Below are 20,057 nucleotides of genomic sequence, written 5' to 3'. Positions count from 1 at the left end.
ACGAATATTCTTGGAGGTGTAAGGCCCAGCGACCATGTCTTCCTGCAAGATCTTTCAGTGAGCATAACCAGCAAAGCGCGTGATGATCTGTGACAACGGAAAAGAGTCGGCCATATAAGTATGGGTGGAACTTCGCAATCGCCTAAACTAGGGCCAGACACTCACGCTCAGTGATGGAATAGCTGCGCTCCGAGGGTAACAGGAGCCTGCTGGCGTAAGCGATAACACGGTCGTTGCCACGCTGGCGTTGGGCCAGTGCTGCGCCAATTCTGTGACCGCTGGCATCAGTACGGGCTTCGGTAGGTGCAGAGGGATCGAAATGGGACAGAACAGAAGGCGTGGGAAGGTCGATTAGATGCGAGAATGCAGAGGGCTCGTTATAGCCCCACTGGAAAGGGGCGTCTTTTTTCAAAAGCTCAGTTAGTGGTCGTGCTATGGCTGCAAAATTTTTCACGAAAGGGCGGAAGCACGAACAAAGGCTCATGAAGCTGCGCACATCGTTGACACACTTCGAGACAGGGAAGTGCGTAACAGCATGGATCTTGCCTGGGTCCGGTTGCACTCCGTTCGCGTCAACGAGATGCCCATGGACGGTAATCTGGCGATGGCCCAATTGGCACTTCAATGCGTTCAGTTGCAGACCGACTCGACGATAAACGCCCAGGACTGCTGAGAGGCACTCGAGGTGCGTAGGGAACGTTGGGGAGAATACTATAACATCGTCCAAATAGCACAGGCACGTCAAGCATTTGAAACCGTGAAGAAGGGAGTCCATCATGCGTTCAAAAGAGGCAGGACAGTTACCGAACGGCATCAATTTGAATTGATAAAGACCGTCTGGTGTTACAAAAGCAGTCTTCTCGCGGTCGAGATCGTCCACGGCAATCTGCCAGTAGCCGGAGCGAAGGTCAATAGAGAAGTAGCGAGCACCGTGGAGGCAATCAAGGACGTCATCGATCCGAGGTAGGGGATACACGTCCTTTTTGGTAACCCTGTTAAGGTGCCGATAATCCACGCAAAAGCGCCATGAGCCATCCTTCTTTTTTGCCAGTACAACAGGTGACGCCGATGGACTACATGATGTTTCAGTAATGTTCTTTGCAAGCATTTTGCGAACTTCTGCGTGAATGACTTGACGCTCAGCCGGTGACAACCGATACGGGGGGCGATGAATAGGAGGGGCATCGCCTGGTATTAGTGCGATGTTTAACAGCTGTAGTTTGGGCCAAGGGACGATCGTTAAAGTAAAAAAAAATATCGTGGTAGGAAAACAGAACGCGGTAGAGCTCACGAGCATGGTCGGATGGCGTGTCGGGCGCAATCATTTTTTGTAAGTCGGCGATGGTACGATTTGCCGACTACGATGGTAGAGGAGGATGAGATGAATTATCGTCTACTGCAATAGATGCTACTGAGTGATCCTCGAATGAGCAAAGCTGGGCCAGAGACATCCGGCGTGGCAGCACTTGATTCGTCAAGCCAAAATTGACCACTGGCAGGCAGACGCGATTGGCCGTGTTATATAAAACTGTATTATGTACTGCGATCCCGTATGTAAGTAGGACGTCTTGCATAGGAGCCGGGATGTAGTGACCGTCGGGCACTGGTGGGGATGACACTAAGTTAACGTAAGTCAGTGCCGAAGGTAGCAAGCGAATGAAGTCGACGGAATTGAGGCGACTGGGGTGTGGTTCAGGGGATCCAGAACGGGCAAGTCATGGCGGAGAGTACTGGCGGAACAATCGGTGAGAGTAGAATGTGCGGAGAGGAAGTCTAAGCCAAGGGTGATGTCATGGGGACAGTGGGCGATGACTGTAAATAGCACGATAGTGGAGCGATCGGTGCAGGAGACGCGGGCGGCACACGTACCAAGTACAGGGGCTGTTCTGCCTTTGGCGACATGGACAACAGGCGTCGTGGCAGGCGTGATTATTTTCTTCAGGCGGTTGCGAAGGTCAGCGCTCATTACCGACAAATGCGCCCCAGTGTCTATAAGAGCAGATGCTGAAACACCGTCGACTTGCACGTCAAGAAGGCTCAGATGAGTGGGCAACGTCAGTACAGGATTTGGCGGCCTAGGGAGCAATGCAGCGTCACGTCGAGGCGCTGCATCATCTAGTTTTCCGTCTGGGAGCGCCGTCCGAAGGGAGTCGGCGAAAAAGAACGACGGGGCTGGGGAGAGCGAGATTGTCGTCGTTTGGGCGAAGGCGAACGAGAATAGGGGTGGTGAGGCGCAGGAGAAGCAGTGGCAGCATTACCGGAGCGTGCGACATAGGGGCGAGAAGAGCCACCTGGGGGGCGAGAGTAGTCAGTATAAGCAGACCGGGTCGGGGAAGTCCAGCGACTACGACAGTGCCGAGAAATGTGCCCGATTCGACGGCAGTGAAAACAAATGAGCGTGTCGTCAGCAGTGCGCCATTCAAATGGGTTGCTGAAACATGGTGCGTAATAAGATGCGGGACGTGGCGGAATCGATGAAGCAGGGTGGTTATCAGGGCGACGGGCCGAGCAGATGGTTTGAAGACCCATGTTTGCGAATTCCTGGCGGACAACTGCCTGGATCAGGGAAACCGTGACTGCAGGTGCGTTGGAGGGGCTGGAGTCGAAGGCAGTCGGATAGGCGGCCTCGATCTCACGCCGGACGATCCGGGTAAGATCGCCAGTGTTGGTGGGACGAGGAGCGTCGGCACAGGAAGATGTCGCTGGGGTGTCGGGCAGACGGGCAAACTGCTGGTCAATACGTCGGCTTTTAGCGAGTTCCACGGGGCGGCACTCTTTTATAACTGCATCCACCGTCGCCACGTTGTTAAAAACGAGCAAGTGTAAGGTGTCATCGGCAATGCCTTTGAGGAGGTGGGAGTCCTTGTCGGACTCAGTCATGTGTGCGTCAACTTTAAGGCACAGAGCCATGACGTCCTGAATGTACGGGACGTAGGGCTCCGTTGACGTCTGCACGCGGCCGGATAAAGCCTTCTGCGCGGCAAGCTGGTGACCGTATGGGTTGCCGAACAAGTCTCGGAGCATTTGCTTAAGCGAATCCCAACTGGTGAGCTCATCTTCGTGCGTCCGAAACCAAACTCGAGGGGTACCACCGAGGTAAAAGACCACGTTGCCCAGTGAGATAGTATAGTCCCACCGGTTACTGCGGCTGACGTGTTCGTATAGGCTGATCCAGTCATCGACATCTTCCTTATCTTTGCCCGAGAATACGCCAGGATCACGGGGAGCGGGGAGAGTGATATAGGTCATCGAAGTGGCAGCAGGTGTCGGAGCCGGCGGAGTCGAGTTGTCGTCGCTGGGAGCCATGAAGGAAGGCTCGATGTACCGTCCACTGCGAAGCTCCGTGACGAGGTACAAGGAACGTCCACCTCCACTAGATATGTTACGTAGGAAGACGCCGACAAAAAGCTATATACAAGTAGATTTACAAGGCAATATGGCGCACTTGGTCAAGACGCAACAGCCCGTGCTAGCCTCTAATCGTCGTCCTCGTCTTGCCCCTGCTGGCCTCTTCGTCATTCTAAACACTGTTCCGTAGCAATGTATCCATCTATTTCTCCGAACACAAAGCTTCTTTCATGACAATCAAGAACTGGGAATGCAGTGTTCCTTGAAGAAGGAATATGTGTGAAGAATAAAAAGTTGTCTGTAACTGTATATACATGTCTTGCTCGAATTTTTTGCCTCAATGTATCGAAAAGGCGAAACAGCTGAAAACCTGCGCTCGAATTTCGCATTAGGAAGTAACTTAATCGTCGGCAATTTTTATACGTTTCTTTCCATACTTGATGTACACCATTATCTAAAAATGTGGTATATATATGCGCCTGAAAGCCACTATTATCGCTATTATTATTTACTTGAATATTGATGGCCCCTTTCTGTAGAAACGTAAGCAGTAGAATCAAATAGCTAGATATAAGATCTGAGCGGACACACCGCACGGTAGCACAGTGGATAATGGCGGTGCAGAGCTGAGCTCTAGCTCAAGCGTTCAAACCCGGCCTCACCGGCCCCATATCGATTTAGGTGGAGCGCAAAAACCTTAGTGTGCGATGCATTGGATGCACTTTAAAGGAATCCAGGGTGGTCAAAATGAAATGAATTCGACCCATATCTGGCTACCACTGCAGTGTAAGAGGAAACACAGCAACAGATCTGCATTCACGTACAGGCCTTTCTGCCAGTTTATCACTTCTGAGCCCAAAGTATCAGTTTTGTTAAGCTTATTTTGATATCGTTAAACTCTGATTTAAGCGTCAGAACGTCAACGCCCACAGTTAGCGCTTTTGGTATCCTAGCTTTCATTTGTGTGTAGTTCAGGCAAATTATTACTTAGTAAATAATTGCTATACTATTAATTTTAGCTCGAACACGATTTCACTGTTTCTTTTGCGCATGTACTCTCCATAGCCAGATGCTATGATAAAGAACTCATTATAGTTTTATTCCGTAGCGCCTCATGTTATCGTCCACTGTTCATTGAAAAATATATTGTCTGCGGAGAAGCCAGCGATGTCATAGCTGCCAACATTTCCCATTTCATTTAAATAAGTTTCTCGCTCCTTCTGCAGTTTCAAGACGTGGAGTGGTGTTTCTGCTTTGTGAGATTAAGTAGGTGCCGCCGCATGACAAAGGATTAGTGCCTCGGTGCGATCTAAAACGTATATATCATGTCGCGTTTCCCTGTTGCTGTAGGCGAGACTATTTTCGGCTTTTCCACCTTTTAGTCTTTCTGTGGTGGTATTGCTACCGGCGGGGTTAGCCTGGTAGATCTTGCCCGCAACCACTCCCCCCTTAGTGTTCTTTCCCGTTCAAAATTTCTCATCACGTGTTTATCAGCCCTATCTGTCAAAAAAATTTGAGAATAACGCAGGACACTTCCTTGCTCGCTATCCACGCTCCTTCCGGTACGACTAAGTGTTTGACAAGTTCATCAGTGAAGCCCCGTCTCACGCGACCTAGAAGCAACCCAGTTTTACGACAGAAGAGCTTGTACTGTGACATGAAATGTTCTATTTCTTCTTTCAGATCCGAAGAGTCGTTTTACTTATTGCGGATGTCATACCATTGGAGCAGCTTCTTCGGCGTTTTCGCAACAATTGCCATTGGTGTATTGGTTAGCGCCTTGACAGGTAATGTTTATATTCGTTTGATCTCAACGAGTAAATGTGTTTTGCTTTCATACGTCCAGGAACTTGTTTGGAACAGGGAGTTAAGCAAGGCTCACCTTATCTCTACTCAACTCGTGTATACACATAGTCCCTAAAAAAGTCCACCTAACGAACCAACTTTTAGAGTGTGTTTATTGCAGCACACTATATGAAAATAATTGCCAACGTTTTGCTGATGTCCCTTTAATTCTGAATATAGCGAGGGGAAAGAAATGCCCACCGATATTAGTTTCAGCGCGTCCGATGTTCGGGTAAACGAAAGCGGATGGGGCGTTTCACCGGATCAGTGGAGGCGCAAACGTGAATTCCGTGGACGGGGCAGCCCCCTGGTGGCGGAGAGGTCAACTAGACAGATAGCTAATGTTCCAGTAAACAAATGTATTCTATTTCATTGCTGGTGTAAATTTTTGGCAGCGGCGTAATCGTGTTGCTGCCGAAAATTTGCACCAGCAGTGAAGTATAACGCATTGGGTTACTGCAGTGTTAGCTCTGTCTTTGATGATGATGATGATGGATTACTGACATCCCTTTTGAAACGGGGATGGGAGAAATCGCCACCAAGACTTCTTCAATTACTCAGGTATGCTGTCAAGACTTTTCCTTCGAGAATTCTTGAACACATTTCTTTATTTTTCTGTATCAACAATGTACCGCTGCCTACTGCTGTAATGATCCGCTCGTACCAGTCTCTTCGCTGCTTTTTTTCCACGAATACCCTAACGTATCTTCCTTACTTCTGCTACAGACCAGTTGATACTTCCACCAGCTTTCAATCCAACTGCTTCTGGAACTTGTGCGTTACTGGGTGAATCCCTTCTCATTCCATTAAAATGTGCACTGTGGATTTTGAGTGCAGCATATGCATACCTCATCTAATTGCGAATATTTGCTCCGGTTTGTTTTTGTCCTTAAGCAACCAGCTCGAGCATCATATAGGAATGCATTTCCCTTAGGGCTATCGTACAGCTTTTTCCCTCGAATTTCTCTTTTCTCATTCTTGTCAACATCTATGGTCTTGTTCGTCTTAATTTTTTTTTGCATCCTATTTGCTGTATATGTTTTTCTCACTTTCTTTCTGCTTACCTTCTAGTTGCCTCTCTACACTTTCAATTACCCTATACATGATTGTCAACTTTCGTGACCGCTTCCTACATTCTGTGTCCACGCTTTTTTAGCTACAGATACTTGTGCACTTAAGCTGCTCATTTATTTAGATCCATGTTCCTGATTCTTTCTTCAAAACTGATCTTGATCTGCGCTTCTGTGACTTCAAATGAGGCCCAGCGCACGTCCCCTTGCACTGCCTCATTTGCGGCTTTGCCGTGGGCTCTCAAAGCCAACCGGCGCATCCATATTTAATTAACTTCCAACCCCGGCAATGTATCCAATTTTATGGACAGAATGGCATTTGCGAACGTCAGCGCTGGCACCATGACTCCTTTTCAGATTCCATGAACCACGTCGTATATATTGCGGCCCCAAAGTACCCCATAATTCATTTTTGCTGCATTCCGCTTCCCTTTCATTTTCAGATTATTTTGGTGGGTGCTTGCGTAAGCCTTTCTTTCGTATATGTATACTCCGACGCATTTATAATCCTTGACTGGGTAAGACTGGCTGTTGAATCGACACCACGTAGCTACTCGACTGTTGATTAAAGACCACATGCGCGATTTCTTGGTCCTAAATATAAGGCCTATATTTGCCGTTGTGTTGCCACTATATGGCCAGTGTCAGTGAATCCCTTGCATTGTCCGCCAGTAACACTGTGTCATACCCATACATCAGTGCAGAGATGTTCTGTTGCACCATTTGCCCATCACGCGTTTATCATAACTGAAATCCTAATTGACTGTTTTCCAGTTGTCTTTCTATGCCCTTAGCATAAAGCGTGCACAACGATGGAGACAAAGGGCATCATTGCTCCACTATTTGGTGAATTTCCAGAACTTCATTAAAGTTTCGACCTTCCCGTGTAATTTTGACTCAGTTGTCTCTATATATGTCCATCAGCAGCTCCAACAAATCACCATCTATTCTTTTGTGCTTGAGAATATCTCATAGCAATACCTGTCTACGTTGTCGTACGTTCCCTTAAATATATAGAAATACTATACATAAAGCTCTATTCTGGGCTACTGGAATCTCTGTACGCTGAGCTAGCACAAGAATATTATCTGCTAAGCGTCTGCCTGCTCTGAATCCATTCTGTTTTTCCTCCAGTTCATAATTTGTTTCCGTGAATCTTGACCGCTCTTGTTTTATGGCTTGCATTGTCATTCTAAATAGTACTGACGTTACTGCAACTGGCCTTTACGAGCTCGTCCTATCCTTATCACCATTGTCTTTGCGTAGGAGGTTTATCTTGCTTTACATTATACAACTGGAACTTTCTTCGTTTTAGTCACTTGATCAATGACATTAGTCAGCAGTGCCTTGCTGTTTGGACCGCGGTTTTTGATGAGGTGTATTGGGATTTCATCGGGGCCTGCGGTGGTGTTATTAGGGACATTTTCTTCTCCTTTTTTCCTGTATATCTTTTCTCTGGTGACATTTGATTTCTGAGGCTTCTTTGCTGATGCTAGATCTGTTTGGGTTTGAACTATTCTTTCCTATTGTGCCGAAGTTAGCCCTAACCGTGTCTGACATGTACCGCAGCGCATTATCTCCTCCGAAGATGTTACCGTCTTCAACCTTTATAAGGGTCTGAAAAATATTTATTTGGAGCTCAGGTTGCTCTTACGTGGTTTCTGAATCTTTTTCGTGTGCCTTTGTCTATTGGGAAAAGTTATGCACCTAACGTTCACTGGTGTATTCAATTTTCTCTTTTATGGACTCACTCGCCACCCTTTCCTTTTCTCAGTATTTATTCCATGTAAGGAGCACCTCGTCCTCCGCTAATCCAAACTTTTTGACTTTGCGATGACCCCTAGAGGCCCGCTTACGCCCTTCTGTTGCTTGCTTTATTTCTTTGTTTCGACCACTTACGTGGTTACCTCTTTTCAATCCGACAGTTTTTTCCTTATCTGTCTTATATCCTTCTGCATAACGTCTACCGGTTCCCTATATACATATCCAAACGCCTCCATTTTCTTCTCCATGTTTTTTGCAATCTCTGTTATTTCCTTTTCATTCATTTTCAGAATTTGTGATCTGATTGTTTCTTGTTTTGCATCAGTATCTCTCCAACATGTTCAGGGCAAACGTTTATGATCACAACCCAGGCTATCTTTTCCGTTTTCACCTACCATCATTTGTTCCGGTCTTTCATAAGCCGTTTCTGAGACTAAGGCGTAGTCTATGCATGACTGTCAGTTTCCGCAGTGCCAGGCTACTTGTCCCTGACACGTATTCTCCCGGTCAACTGCTGTAAGTTAACTGCGAAGTTCTTGTTCTGAGAAACGCGTATTGGGTTCCTTTGTAACTTGGAGCTACAGTCGGGTGGATGACAATTGTTATTGAAAATATGACCTTTGTTACTGAGTTTCATTCCTGGTTCTTAAAGCCTTGATTCATGGAAAAACTGACAGTATTTGTTTTCCACGAGCGTGCGCTGCAAATCTAGGGTAACTGAGCATTCTTTTTTAGTGTACTTAAAATGAAGTAGACTGGAGCATATGTGGCGTCGAACCGGATTATGCTATGCTTCGTTGGATGTCCAAGTATTAGTGAAAGCTTGCGAATTTTGGTATAGAGAAGTGCGTCTCGCTTGAATCGTTGTGTTACGCAATTCGTGCTGTGTTAAGCTGCTATTAAGCTGCTGTTAAGCTTTTGTGACAATTCTTTGTTAGCCGATCTTACACATCCCTGGCACGCGCAGGCCTCTGCGAGCCCCAACCCACGGATCAGTCCAGGTTGCAGCTTTGGTATCCCCGTTGCCGCTTTAGTGTCCTGGAGGCGCCACCAATAATGAGAAATAATGATACCTTGTTAGAATTAGTAAAAAAAAACACGATTGAGTAAATATAATTACACCAAGGCGCCAATTCGTGACGCTAAGTTCAGCAAAAGCGCACCCCACGACTTCTGCAGTATCAGTCAGAACTTCGCCCTTGAAGGTACGTACATCCATTTACATCGGACACACTTTCTCACGCGTGCGTCGCTGGTGCTGAGTCAAGTCATCGTCAATGGCGGCATTTGAGTCATTTGCGTTCACCCGCGGTTGTTAAGGGGCTCTGCCTTTGCAATGTATGCAGCCCGCGCTCTACTACAGTCGCTTCTGCTCCCGCTGAAACCTCTGATGTTATTTACAAGGTACGTCGCCGTAAGGCGCGAGAAAACTATGATCCGTCACGATTGACTTAGCACGAGCGCCGCAGGTGCGAGACTTTCCATCGGACACAGCGGTCGCCAAATCGGCCGTCACTGCCCGCTGCTTCAACTATTTTACAGCGCCGGCAGCTAGCGTCCGTGCGTAAACTTGATCCAACTCCGAACCACTTAGACTAGAAGAAGGCCTCCGCACTCGCCTGGACCTATCCTCTGACGTCACCCCATTCTTCCCTAGCAGAACCACCTAGACTATTCTCCTAGTCTAGGTGGTTCTGCCCCACTCCGCAATGCCGGCACGTCTAGGGACAAACGCCTACATAGAAGCCTCCTTCGTAGAGCCTAGGCAGACTCACATATTGAAGGATCGAAATTCCCCAGATTTTCTCTCTCGCGCCCGCTCCTATTCGCGACTGGCGATCCCTCAAACAGCTGGCCATCCCTCAAATGAACGTCTCGTGGTCGTGCCTAAATCCCCTCCAGCCACGCGCCACCGCCGCTGTCGTGCCAAGCCTCAGCTAGTTGGCACCCTTCACTACAGATGGCGGTAGTTGTCTGGTCGGTCTGATGGGTGCTTTCAGCGTGCCAGGCAACGGCCGGCGAAGTCGGATACGTGATAACGAAGGCACTAAGATCGCTAAAAATTTATCCTCCGCTTTAAACGTGACCTGCACCAGTGCAGCGACCACTTGTTGCTGCAGCGCTGATGGTCAATTGCGCGGTGAGCGAGCGCTTATTTGTTTGTCGAAGGCGCAAGCGCAACGCGCTCGCTTCAGCGAACGCGAACACCATGCTGCTGGTCAGCCTAAAGCCCCTGCATCTACGCGCCACCGCCGCTCTCTTTAGTAGCGCCAACCTTTGTGTGCGCCGCCTTTTCCCCTTACACCAAATCCGGTTCCGGCATTTCCGCTTCCGGTATTTCCGGTTCCGGCGTTTCCGCTTCCTGGAGTTGCGCTGCCAGAATTTCCGCTCCCATTGCAGACGATGGTGAGGCGCCCGTGCTGAGCAACCGGTGCAAATCTGAGTTGCTCGCACTAGCCATTCCACCAAGCGTCATTCGCGTGCATCTACGCGCTTGTTTGCGTACGTTGCGCCCACACGCTTCACGCCGGAAGCTAAGGGGGTGAGAAGAGAGGAGCGTGGAGGAGGAGGGTAGGTTGGCGGTACTTAGCTTGGCCGGCGGTGGCGCGTAGATGTAGGGGCTTTAGGTCAGCCAAGCTAGCGCGCGATGCACCCTGTTCCAGTTGCTGCGGCCTGCGATAGGACATCTGCTATTCCCGCGCCAACCACACAAAACTGCAGAGCGTCCAATTTTCGCCAATTTAGCGTAACTGCGAGACGCGTTAGACTTGGCCACCCCAATACGTTCTTTTTCGAGCACAGGCAGAACGCATCGAGGCCCTACTGTCGAACGTAGACAACCAGATATAGACAACCGGCTGGACTCGGAGAATACTTCGCATTAAAAGAACATCGCGGAAGCGCAACAACCTTGCCACACCGCACTGCAGGACTCGTTCATTGATACACCTGTACGAAATACAGGCAAGGAAAGCAAAGAGCACAGGCGCTGGTTCTCTACATTCTTCACTGTACGTCACTTCCGCCGCGTCGTTTTTTTTTTAGTTTCGGTATGAAAAACTTCGATTTTTGCGAGCTCTTTGTGACGGATTGAGCTGCATTTCAAGCGTAAGATTTTGCACAGAAGCTACTGTATGTCTAAATTATCTGAAGCTAGGCTTTTTACGCGGTGGAGAACTTCGTCGCTGTTGGCCTTGAAAGGCTGATATGGGGTAAAACCCCTCCATCCACGCACCACCACCACTTTCTTAAGTAGCGACAATTTTTGATATGCGCCGCCTTTTCCCCTCACACCAAATCTGGTTCCAGCATTTCCAGTTTCAAAATTTCCGGTTCCGGCGTTTCCGCTTCATGCATTTCAGCTGCGGGAATTTCCGCCTTGACTGCCGATGGGGAGACGCCCACACGTGCTTAGCAGCCGGCGCTAATCTGAGTAGGTCGCTCCAGCCCATGGTGCAAGATCTTACACCATGCTCTAGGCACTTCACCAAGCGTCATCCGTGTGCATCGGCGCGCTTGTTGTGCGTACGCTGCGCCCGCACGCTTTGCCTGTCGTCTCCTGTCGCTGACAAAGCGCGGAGAGCCGTAGGCCGGGTCTGCATCATCGGCTGCTGCATGTGTCCGGGGTGTCGGAAATCGCCCGCCCCGATGCCTCTCCGCGTTAACGACCTGGAAAGTATCACCTGTCCGGAGGAAATCGAGGAGATTCCCGTTCCACTGTACGTTGTGTCCCGTGGCACAACCCGTCGCATGTGGACGCGTAGCAGCGAACAGGACCATATCGCCGATTACAATAGGCGGTGGTTCTTGGATGGAATCGCATTAACGGTTTAAACCGCAGCTGGTGCAATTAATTCCTCTTCATCGACGCGAAATAAACAACGCTAAAAAACATAGCATCACTTCCAGTCGGAACAGGAAGCTGAAGTACTTAAGATCCGCTTGACGCGGGAAGCTAAGGGGAGTGAGTGGGATGAGTGGGGATGAATGGGGGTGAGCAAATGCAGTCTGGCGCTGGGCCAACTTGAAGTTTTGGGGTTGGCCGACGGAAATTTGAGAAACAAAAGCAAACCCTAGCAGCCAAGCCAAATATTGCTACTCATTAGGAAAAAAAACTGATTTTGTGCAGCTTTTTTCGTTATTACATGTGAGCAGGATGAGCAATGCAAGAAAAACAACACACCACAAAATGTTAAGATGAATGAAAATACATTCAAAGGTAAGACAAGCACGCGCAAGTGTCCAATAAAGACATCAATAAAGTCTAGCCCAGCGCAAGAAATACCGCCAGCCTGGGCTGAGCACCCACACGCGCAGACGTGAATATATCTGAACCATACGAACGTCTGCTACCGCGTTGCCTGGGTTCACGCGCAACTTAAACAGATAAGAAGTCAATGAGTTGATGAGTAACAGTGAGGGGTTATATGGGTGTTATCGCGGTTGATAAAGGTTAGACGTTGATGGATGAGGAGCTAAATAGCGACCAGCGCTTAAGGTTGATGAGAACCGATAAAGGTTAATCAGGATTGGATCATGTCCGATAAGTTTTATAAGGATAGGTTGGTAAGGTATGCAACGTCGCCTTATCCCTTTAAGGGTGATAACGACCGATAAGGCTTGATAATATTAGAGTCGAGTTCGGTAAGGTTGATAACAATCGACAGGGGCTCATATGGGTCGGATAATGTCGGATAAGTTTCATGAGGGCAGATAAAATTGATGCGGGTTTGAGCGATTGCGGTAGGGCTGATAACGACAGATAACGGCTGATAAGGGATGAATCAAGTCGGGTAAAGTTGATCACGACCGATAACCGCTGGGTTGAGTCCGATATAAGTTTGGTAACGACTGATGAGCGTCGATAAGGGTTTGTAAAGGTAACATCAGGAGCCAAAACAGAATTCAAGGCCAATAAAGCATACGTTTATTGAACCGTCTGCTGCTTCGTCAATTGCGGTAAAGAGAGGAGCAAGTGGCACAATGCCTACACATACTTCGACAACTCCACTGGAGTTTCTGCATATTTTCCGCCGCGACAGCCATCACCACTCAATGGTGCCATGGCAGCTCACGCTGTTTTCGCACGTCTGCTCACCTTTGATGATCTGTATGGGTGCTAGCGAGTCATACCGTGGGAGCGCTAACGACGTACTTTCGTCACATAAGCACTCACCGTCGGATCAGGCATATTTATGACGCCTCCAAGCTTGAGGGTTCTGTTTACACTGCGCAGCAGGACAGGGCTCGCGTTCTTGGTATAGACGTCGTTGTTTCACTGTTGGAGCGAAACAATTATTAATAAAAGACCGTGTGCATTGTGGTCTTGTGTTTGGAAATGTACAATAAAGCAGAAGCCGCTTTAAGAATACACATTTCGCTGTCGTGTTTTGATGAATTTCATTGCAAGATGGATCCAATGGTGTCTGTCTATGTATAAGAAGCAGATTAGTGACCTCATCAGTGGTATGTGTGTCGTCGTAAATTCCTCTTTTTTTGCCAGTAATATAAGTGATTGTGCACGGTGGTGTGCCTCACTTGCCATGTTTATTACCGGGTGTCGAACAACTTAAAGCCACCTTTTGCAACGCTTCATTGTGAAGTTTCTTTTCCTTCATTTCTTATCGGAAACAAATTTCAATTTGGAAACCTAGCTATGATGATGGTTAGGCTGGTTTGTGTTCTACGTTGTCGTTGATGCTTTTGCGCCGCGAAGCATAACTTAAATTGATGATAAAAGACAGAACAACTGCTTTCCCTGCTTCATTTGGGATTCTCAATTCTGCATTGTTTAAGTAAAACATTAACGTAGATACAAGCATGAGCGCTATTGTTTCAGGGTAGGGAAGAGTGAAATACTATTACATGTTTTATAAAATAAACTTGTAATAGCCAGTGATTAGCAACGTGCTGCAGGATCCGCTTGTAGCGTTTGCAGAAACATAGAGAGAATTTACGGGGTACGAATGCTTTATTATTCTAGGAGAAATGTGGAATAAAAAGGAGCAGCCGGAGTTATGCAGTGATTTGCTTGTCAAAATATGGCGGAAACGAACGCACCTCCGTGATGGATCGGAACTCGAGGTAGCTATTCTTGCTGCATGTACTACTCCAAGAAATGAACTATGTTTTGGTCAGACAATTCAAGTTCCCTCACAACGGTTCTGTTCTTTCAGGAAAAGAGGACATCGAAGATCGATGAGCACAATTCTAACGCAGAAACTCTGGACCTCCTGACGGTTAAAGCAGAGAGCCATGTTTAGGTAAAATATTTACGTTAAAGAAGCTCTTCGAAAGACAAATAAAAATAAAAGTGTTATTTCGTCCATTCGAAGACTTCCCATGAGAACCAGGCGCTTGCTTAAATATGAGTGAGTGAGTGAGTGAGTGAGTGAGTGAGTGAGTGAGTGAGTGAGTGAGTGAGTGAGTGAGTGAGTGAGTGAGTGAGTGAGTGAGTGAGTGAGTGAGTGAGTGAGTGAGTGAGTGAGTGAGTGAGTGAGTGAGTGAGTGAGTGAGTGAGTGAGTGAACTTTTAATTCGGCCCAGAGGAGATGCAGGGGCGACCCCGCGCCACCCGGCTAGTCCCACGTAGGGACCGCCAAGCTGAATACGGCCCTATTGCGGGCAAACTGGACGGCCAGGGTTTGGTCGTTGAGTTCGGGGCTGCCCAAGAGCGCAGCCCACCTATCATCGGTGAAGGTAGATCCGATCGCTTGACACTCCCACAGCACACGGTCCAATGTTTCCGTTTGTGCACAGGCAGGGTGTTCTGAACGGGGATATTTTTCAGGGTATATAGCATGAAGTACCGCAAGGTGAGGATTCTCACGGCCTTGTAAAAGTCGAAGGGTCACCACCCGCGCCCTGCATAAGGCGCAGTGCGGGAGGGTGAATGCCCCTCTTTAATGCCCGCGACGATCTCACTCAACGTGAGCAAGGGTTCCCCGCGGAGTTGGGCGACTGTGGAGGCGGCACGGTCAGTGAGAAATGGGGAATATTAATTTTAAAGACTGATACGCGACCTTTCCTGAGGGTGAAAACACGGAATGAGCCCCTACATTTCACAGTGAACACCTGTTTAAGGCCAAAAGACTGCAGTAACACCGCCGCCAGAGGCCCGCTTTCAATGACCGCGGACATAAAAGGTTATTGAAATTCGCGAACACCAATTGCTTCTTTGTGCGAGCTTTCACAAAAGAGCCAATGCAGATTTCACAGGCCTGCGGCTTAAGTTGTCATCGAAGGCTAGGGTGTGAGTGTTACATTGGAAGGGTATATAACGCGAAGTGGCAAAAAGAAGACGAGAGAAGATTTATGTGGAAACGCGGGTGTTCATAAACATTAGCAATAAATTGTACAGCATAATGGACGTGTCAAGAAATCGGTCTTTCAAGGAAGAAAACTGACGCAATAATGTGCGAGATAATAAAAAAGAAATATATATGGAAGCGCAGGGGAAATTGTATGCAAAATAATTGCAATAGCTAAAGGCACACGCCAGCACCTCACTTTTCGCGATAGGGACACAGGTGACTACTAACACGAGCACACATTTGCATAATTGATTCAAACACAATGGCATCTCAACTAACCCAATCTGGCACACGAGTAGGGTGAGCGCCATGCTCTCGTCGTGTAGAGAAATTTTTTAGCCTGGTTATATGCTCAGAACATTGAGGCGTAATATTCATATCTTATTACTCGTGCCGACATTTGAAAGTTCATAATCCCACCGCATGCACATCATCTTGTTCAGAATTCGCACGGAGCCGAATTATCGAGCAGTGCATTGTTTCTACGTCGACCAAGTCGCAGCACTCTTGTCTCACTCTCTTGTATTGCTGTGCTGCAGAGTGTACAGCACCAGAGCGACGCTTAGCCAGAAGTTTTCCTTACCTCAAAACTGTCCTTACCTCAAACTTACCTTCCTTACCTCAAACTTATTTATTTATTGATACTGCGGCCCTGTTTCCAGGACCTTATCAGGGTGCATACAAAGTGAAATTGAAAAAATCTAAGTACGAAATGCAGCGATACATAACATAGGTCACTCGCGATGTGCAAATGCAAACAGTGACTGGACAACACACAGTAAATCACTCGCTACATAAACATAGGTGCGACTCAAATAATGGCAGTGAGCATTGGGTTACAACGTCATCAGTAAGATTATTCCATTTACAGATAGTTCTGGGGAAAAAGGAAAATTTGAAGCAATTCTTTTTAGTAATTACAGGTGTTATTGTCTGTGAGTGTGGATGACCTGTAGCATAACCGGTAGAGAAAGCGATAAAGCGTGATGTATCAATGTTGTAATGCCCTTTTATGAGCTGAAATAAAACTTTTAAACGGCATGTTCGGTTAATTTGTGTCACAGTTGGCAATCCACTTTTCATGAGAAGCTCTGTAGCTGAAGTGCGGCGAAACTTTTTCTAGTTTAGTGATGTTTCTTTTATTAAAGGGATCCCATATGACAATCGCGTATTCCAACATTGGTCGAATGATGGAATTGTAAGAAAGAAAACGCACAGGAGGTTTAGCGAATTTTAGAGAGCGTCTTAGTAAAAATAGTTTTCGAAGGCAGTTTCCCGTGACAACGTCAACATGTTTGTTCCACGAGAGGGTGTTAGTAATCCAGAGGCCAAGGTATTTATATGCGGTTATCTCAGAAAGCATGATGTTTTTGGCATTGTAGTTATACAATAAAGGCTTATTTTTTAACGATATTCTCATAAAGACAGTTTTATAGAAGTTAATTTCCATTTGCCAATCATTGCACCATGTTACTATGATTTTAAAGGCATCATTTAGTCTAATTTGATTGTCAACAGAGGAAATGTTTTCGTACAGAACAGAGTCATCAGCGTGCAGCCTAATACCCACAGAAATCTGATCCACACAATGTAATTTATGTAAAGTAAAAACAGAAGCGGACCAAGAACTGATCCTTAGGGGACGCCAGAATCAACGGTCACCTTATCTGAACTGGCTGAATTTAGTGTTACAAACTGACGTCGGTTAGTAAAATAATGCTTTATTCAGGCGAGTAGTTTGTTATTTTGCAGAATGTAGCTTAGATTATGCAGCAATTTGTTATGCGAGCCTTTATCAAACGCCTTACGGAAATCCATGACAATTACGCCTGTTTGTTTACCTTCGTTTATGGCTGCTGCAAAGTCATGAATGGTTTCTACAAGTTGGGTATTAGTTGAAAACCCTCGCCTAAAGCCGTGCTGCATACAGGTTAGTAGCTTATTTTGTTCTTCAATAAAAGCAGTTATATGTTTGTGAACAATATGCTGTAACATCTTACAAGCTGTTGAGGTTAGCGAAATTGGACGGTAATTCTGAATGAGTGTTTTGTCACCAGATTTGTGCAAAGGCACGATTCTGGCATCCCGCTAATCATCAGGTACAGCAGCTTCGTTTAAACAGCTTGTGTACAGAGCATGTAAGTATTTTGCACACCACTCAGCATAATGTTTCAAGAAAGCATTTGGGATATTGTCTGGTCCAGTAGATATTTTAGAGCGCAGCTCTTTGGCGTCAGTTCCTGGGTTTCGCGTCGTCGTCGTCGTCGGCGTTGTCGTCGGCCTCGTAACCAGCTCGCCGACGAATCTGCTCCGCCGCCGCGCATGCCCGGCTCGCTCCCCATCATCCTCCCTCGCCCGGCTCTCCGGGCGAGGGAGGATGATGGAAGGGAGGAGGAGAGACTGTGGAGGAGGGCTGGCTACACAAATGGCTCTTTGGCGTCCGTTGCTCGGTTTCGCGTCGTCGTCGGCGTTGTCGTCGGCCTCGTAACCAGCTCCGCCCCCCTTTCATCCCCCCAGCGCTAGCAGCGACCGACTGATACCGCTTTCGTGAGTCCGCTACCGCACTCACGAAAGATGTCGTGCACTTCCTGCAACTCGCATTAACCGTCCATCGATCCACACCGATGTTAGTAGTGGGGGACTTTAATGTTGACGTAAAGACAAACAGCAATTTCCTAACACTTATGCGGGAGAACATCCCGTTCCTCTCGCTCGTAACGCGTCCCACGGCTGTGACAACCTCGCGATGCACTTGTATAGATCTCGTCTTTGAGAATCAAGCATTGGTGTACCAAGTCGAACATATATCAGTCTATTTCTCCGACCACAAAGCTTCCTTCATGACTGTCAAGAACTGTTAGTGGAGTCTTTGTTAAAGGAATACGTGTGAAAAATAAAAAAAAATTCTGTGATAGCACATACATGTGTTGCTCGATTTCTTTGCCTCAATCTATCGAAAAGGTGAAACAGCTTATTTGCTGCGCTCAAATTTCGCATTAGGAAGTAACGTAATCGTCGGTAATTTTTTACCTCAAGGTTCAACAGCAGATTTAAAATGCCATGTTCACTTATTACGACATCAGGAATAGGAGGTACGGACACTTCAAAAGGCGCAAGATGGCCTTCATCTTGCGTAAATATGTCTTTGACATTTTTATTGAATGCCGTCAAAGCCCCTGCATCATCTTGCACGCAACCACCATAGACTACACGTCCGTCGTTAGAGCGCGACTACACGTCCGTCGTTAGAGCGAGACGCAGTGTGCTGCGCGCGCTAATGTGTGCGGCGTCCTTCGCGCTAATTGTGATGTCCCTATAGTGTCGTTATCGAAGTCTGCCTATCTCTGGCTACAATTCGTGAAATCTGCGACTGCGCCAAAGCTGGTCACATCTCATCACGTGAACGTTCGAGACGGCATAAAAGGCTTCGACGCAGCTACTGCAACCAGTGGGCATGGCAGTGGCCCATCAGACATGTTGACGAACCTTTTTCGCTACGCTGTGCAGGTTGCTGTTTACTTGCCTACACAAGGCTACCGTAGTGATGACCACTTGTTGGTGTTGCTGCCGTGCCTACCCGATATTGGAGATTTCTTTTCATGTATTTTGTCATTTAAACAGAATCTTTTGCTATGTGCTGACGTTGAGGCCAAACCAGGCCCAACTGAGCGTGAAATGTTCATGGAACTTCTTATGGGGCAGAGAAGCATTACTGCATCTATCAATGATGTTCTGGCAAAACATGGGATAATGGAAGCTGACTTGCAAGCGTGTCCGAGAGAATCAGTGGTTAAGAAGCACAGATGAACGTAATAGCTGAACTAACGGCAGCAATGAAGGAATTGAAATCTACGGTAGTAGAACTTGAAAGTAACGTGTCATTCTTGACGTTCAAGGTCGACCAACTAGAGAACAGAAGTCGAAGGAACAATTTAGTTATATTTGGCATACAAGAAGAAACCACTGAAAACCCTGATGAACTTACAAATACAATAAGACACGACATTTTTTTGGCGAAGCTCGGCCTCACTGTTAACAATATTGAAAGGTGTCATAGAATTGGTAAAAAGAAGGGAAAGACTCGTCCAGTTATATTCAAGCTGCTCGACCACCGAGACAAAGTGTCGATACTGAACGCTTGTCCGAAGCTAAAAAGGAAGTGAGTATTCAATATCAGAGGATTTTTCGAAAAACTTGCGCGAAGCAAGAAAGAAACTTTTGCTGAGCTCAGCAGAAGAACGAGCAGAAGGCTCGAAAGTTAAGCTGTTCTTTGACAAGCTCATCGTAAATGGCACATTGTACGGGTGGAATGACGAGAATGGAGGGCGTTTCAATATAGCAAAAAATAAGACGTGACCTATAATATTAGATAGGCGGAACATCACCATCCATAATCTTAACTGCCGCAGCATCGTGAATAAAATCGAGTCCCTCGAAGCGCTGTTGGTCTGCCACGATCCTGATTTAGTTGAGCTCACAGAAACGTGGCTGAACGAAGAGATTTTTGACAGTGAGTACGTTCCAAGAAACTACAACATTTTTCGAAAAGATCGTGATCGAAGAGGAAGAGGTGCAGTGGTTCTTTCCATATCTTCATTACATGTTATAGCAATGCCTGACGTAACAGGCGAGGAAAGCCTATTTTGCAAACTTTACATAAACAAAGTGTGCTACCTTTTAGGAGCAGTTTACGGGCCTCCGAATTCATCTGCCACAAT

At 47.0% G+C, this 20,057-nt stretch overlaps 1 protein-coding gene across 2 annotated transcripts in view; it reads left to right on the top strand.

Moving 5' to 3' along the window:
• Positions 1 to 14,355, top strand: part of LOC139048442 (sodium/iodide cotransporter-like) — a 77,820-nt gene extending 63,465 nt beyond the window's left edge. For both annotated transcript variants that reach the window (XM_070522829.1, XM_070522830.1), the window contains 3 exons: positions 5,032 to 5,135; positions 14,011 to 14,111; positions 14,204 to 14,355. In XM_070522829.1, coding sequence (XP_070378930.1) covers positions 5,032 to 5,135; positions 14,011 to 14,111; positions 14,204 to 14,290 — 292 coding nt within the window. In that variant the 3' untranslated portion in view covers positions 14,291 to 14,355. The remainder of the gene's footprint in view (positions 1 to 5,031; positions 5,136 to 14,010; positions 14,112 to 14,203) is intronic.
• The last annotated feature ends 5,702 nt before the right edge of the window (positions 14,356 to 20,057 follow it).

The sequence above is a fragment of the Dermacentor albipictus genome, chromosome 8 (genome assembly GCF_038994185.2).
Source record: "Dermacentor albipictus isolate Rhodes 1998 colony chromosome 8, USDA_Dalb.pri_finalv2, whole genome shotgun sequence".
In the NCBI taxonomy this organism is placed as follows: Eukaryota; Metazoa; Arthropoda; class Arachnida; order Ixodida; family Ixodidae; genus Dermacentor; species Dermacentor albipictus.
Note: the sequence above shows the minus strand (reverse complement) of the source record. Positions and strands in the feature narration are given on the sequence as shown.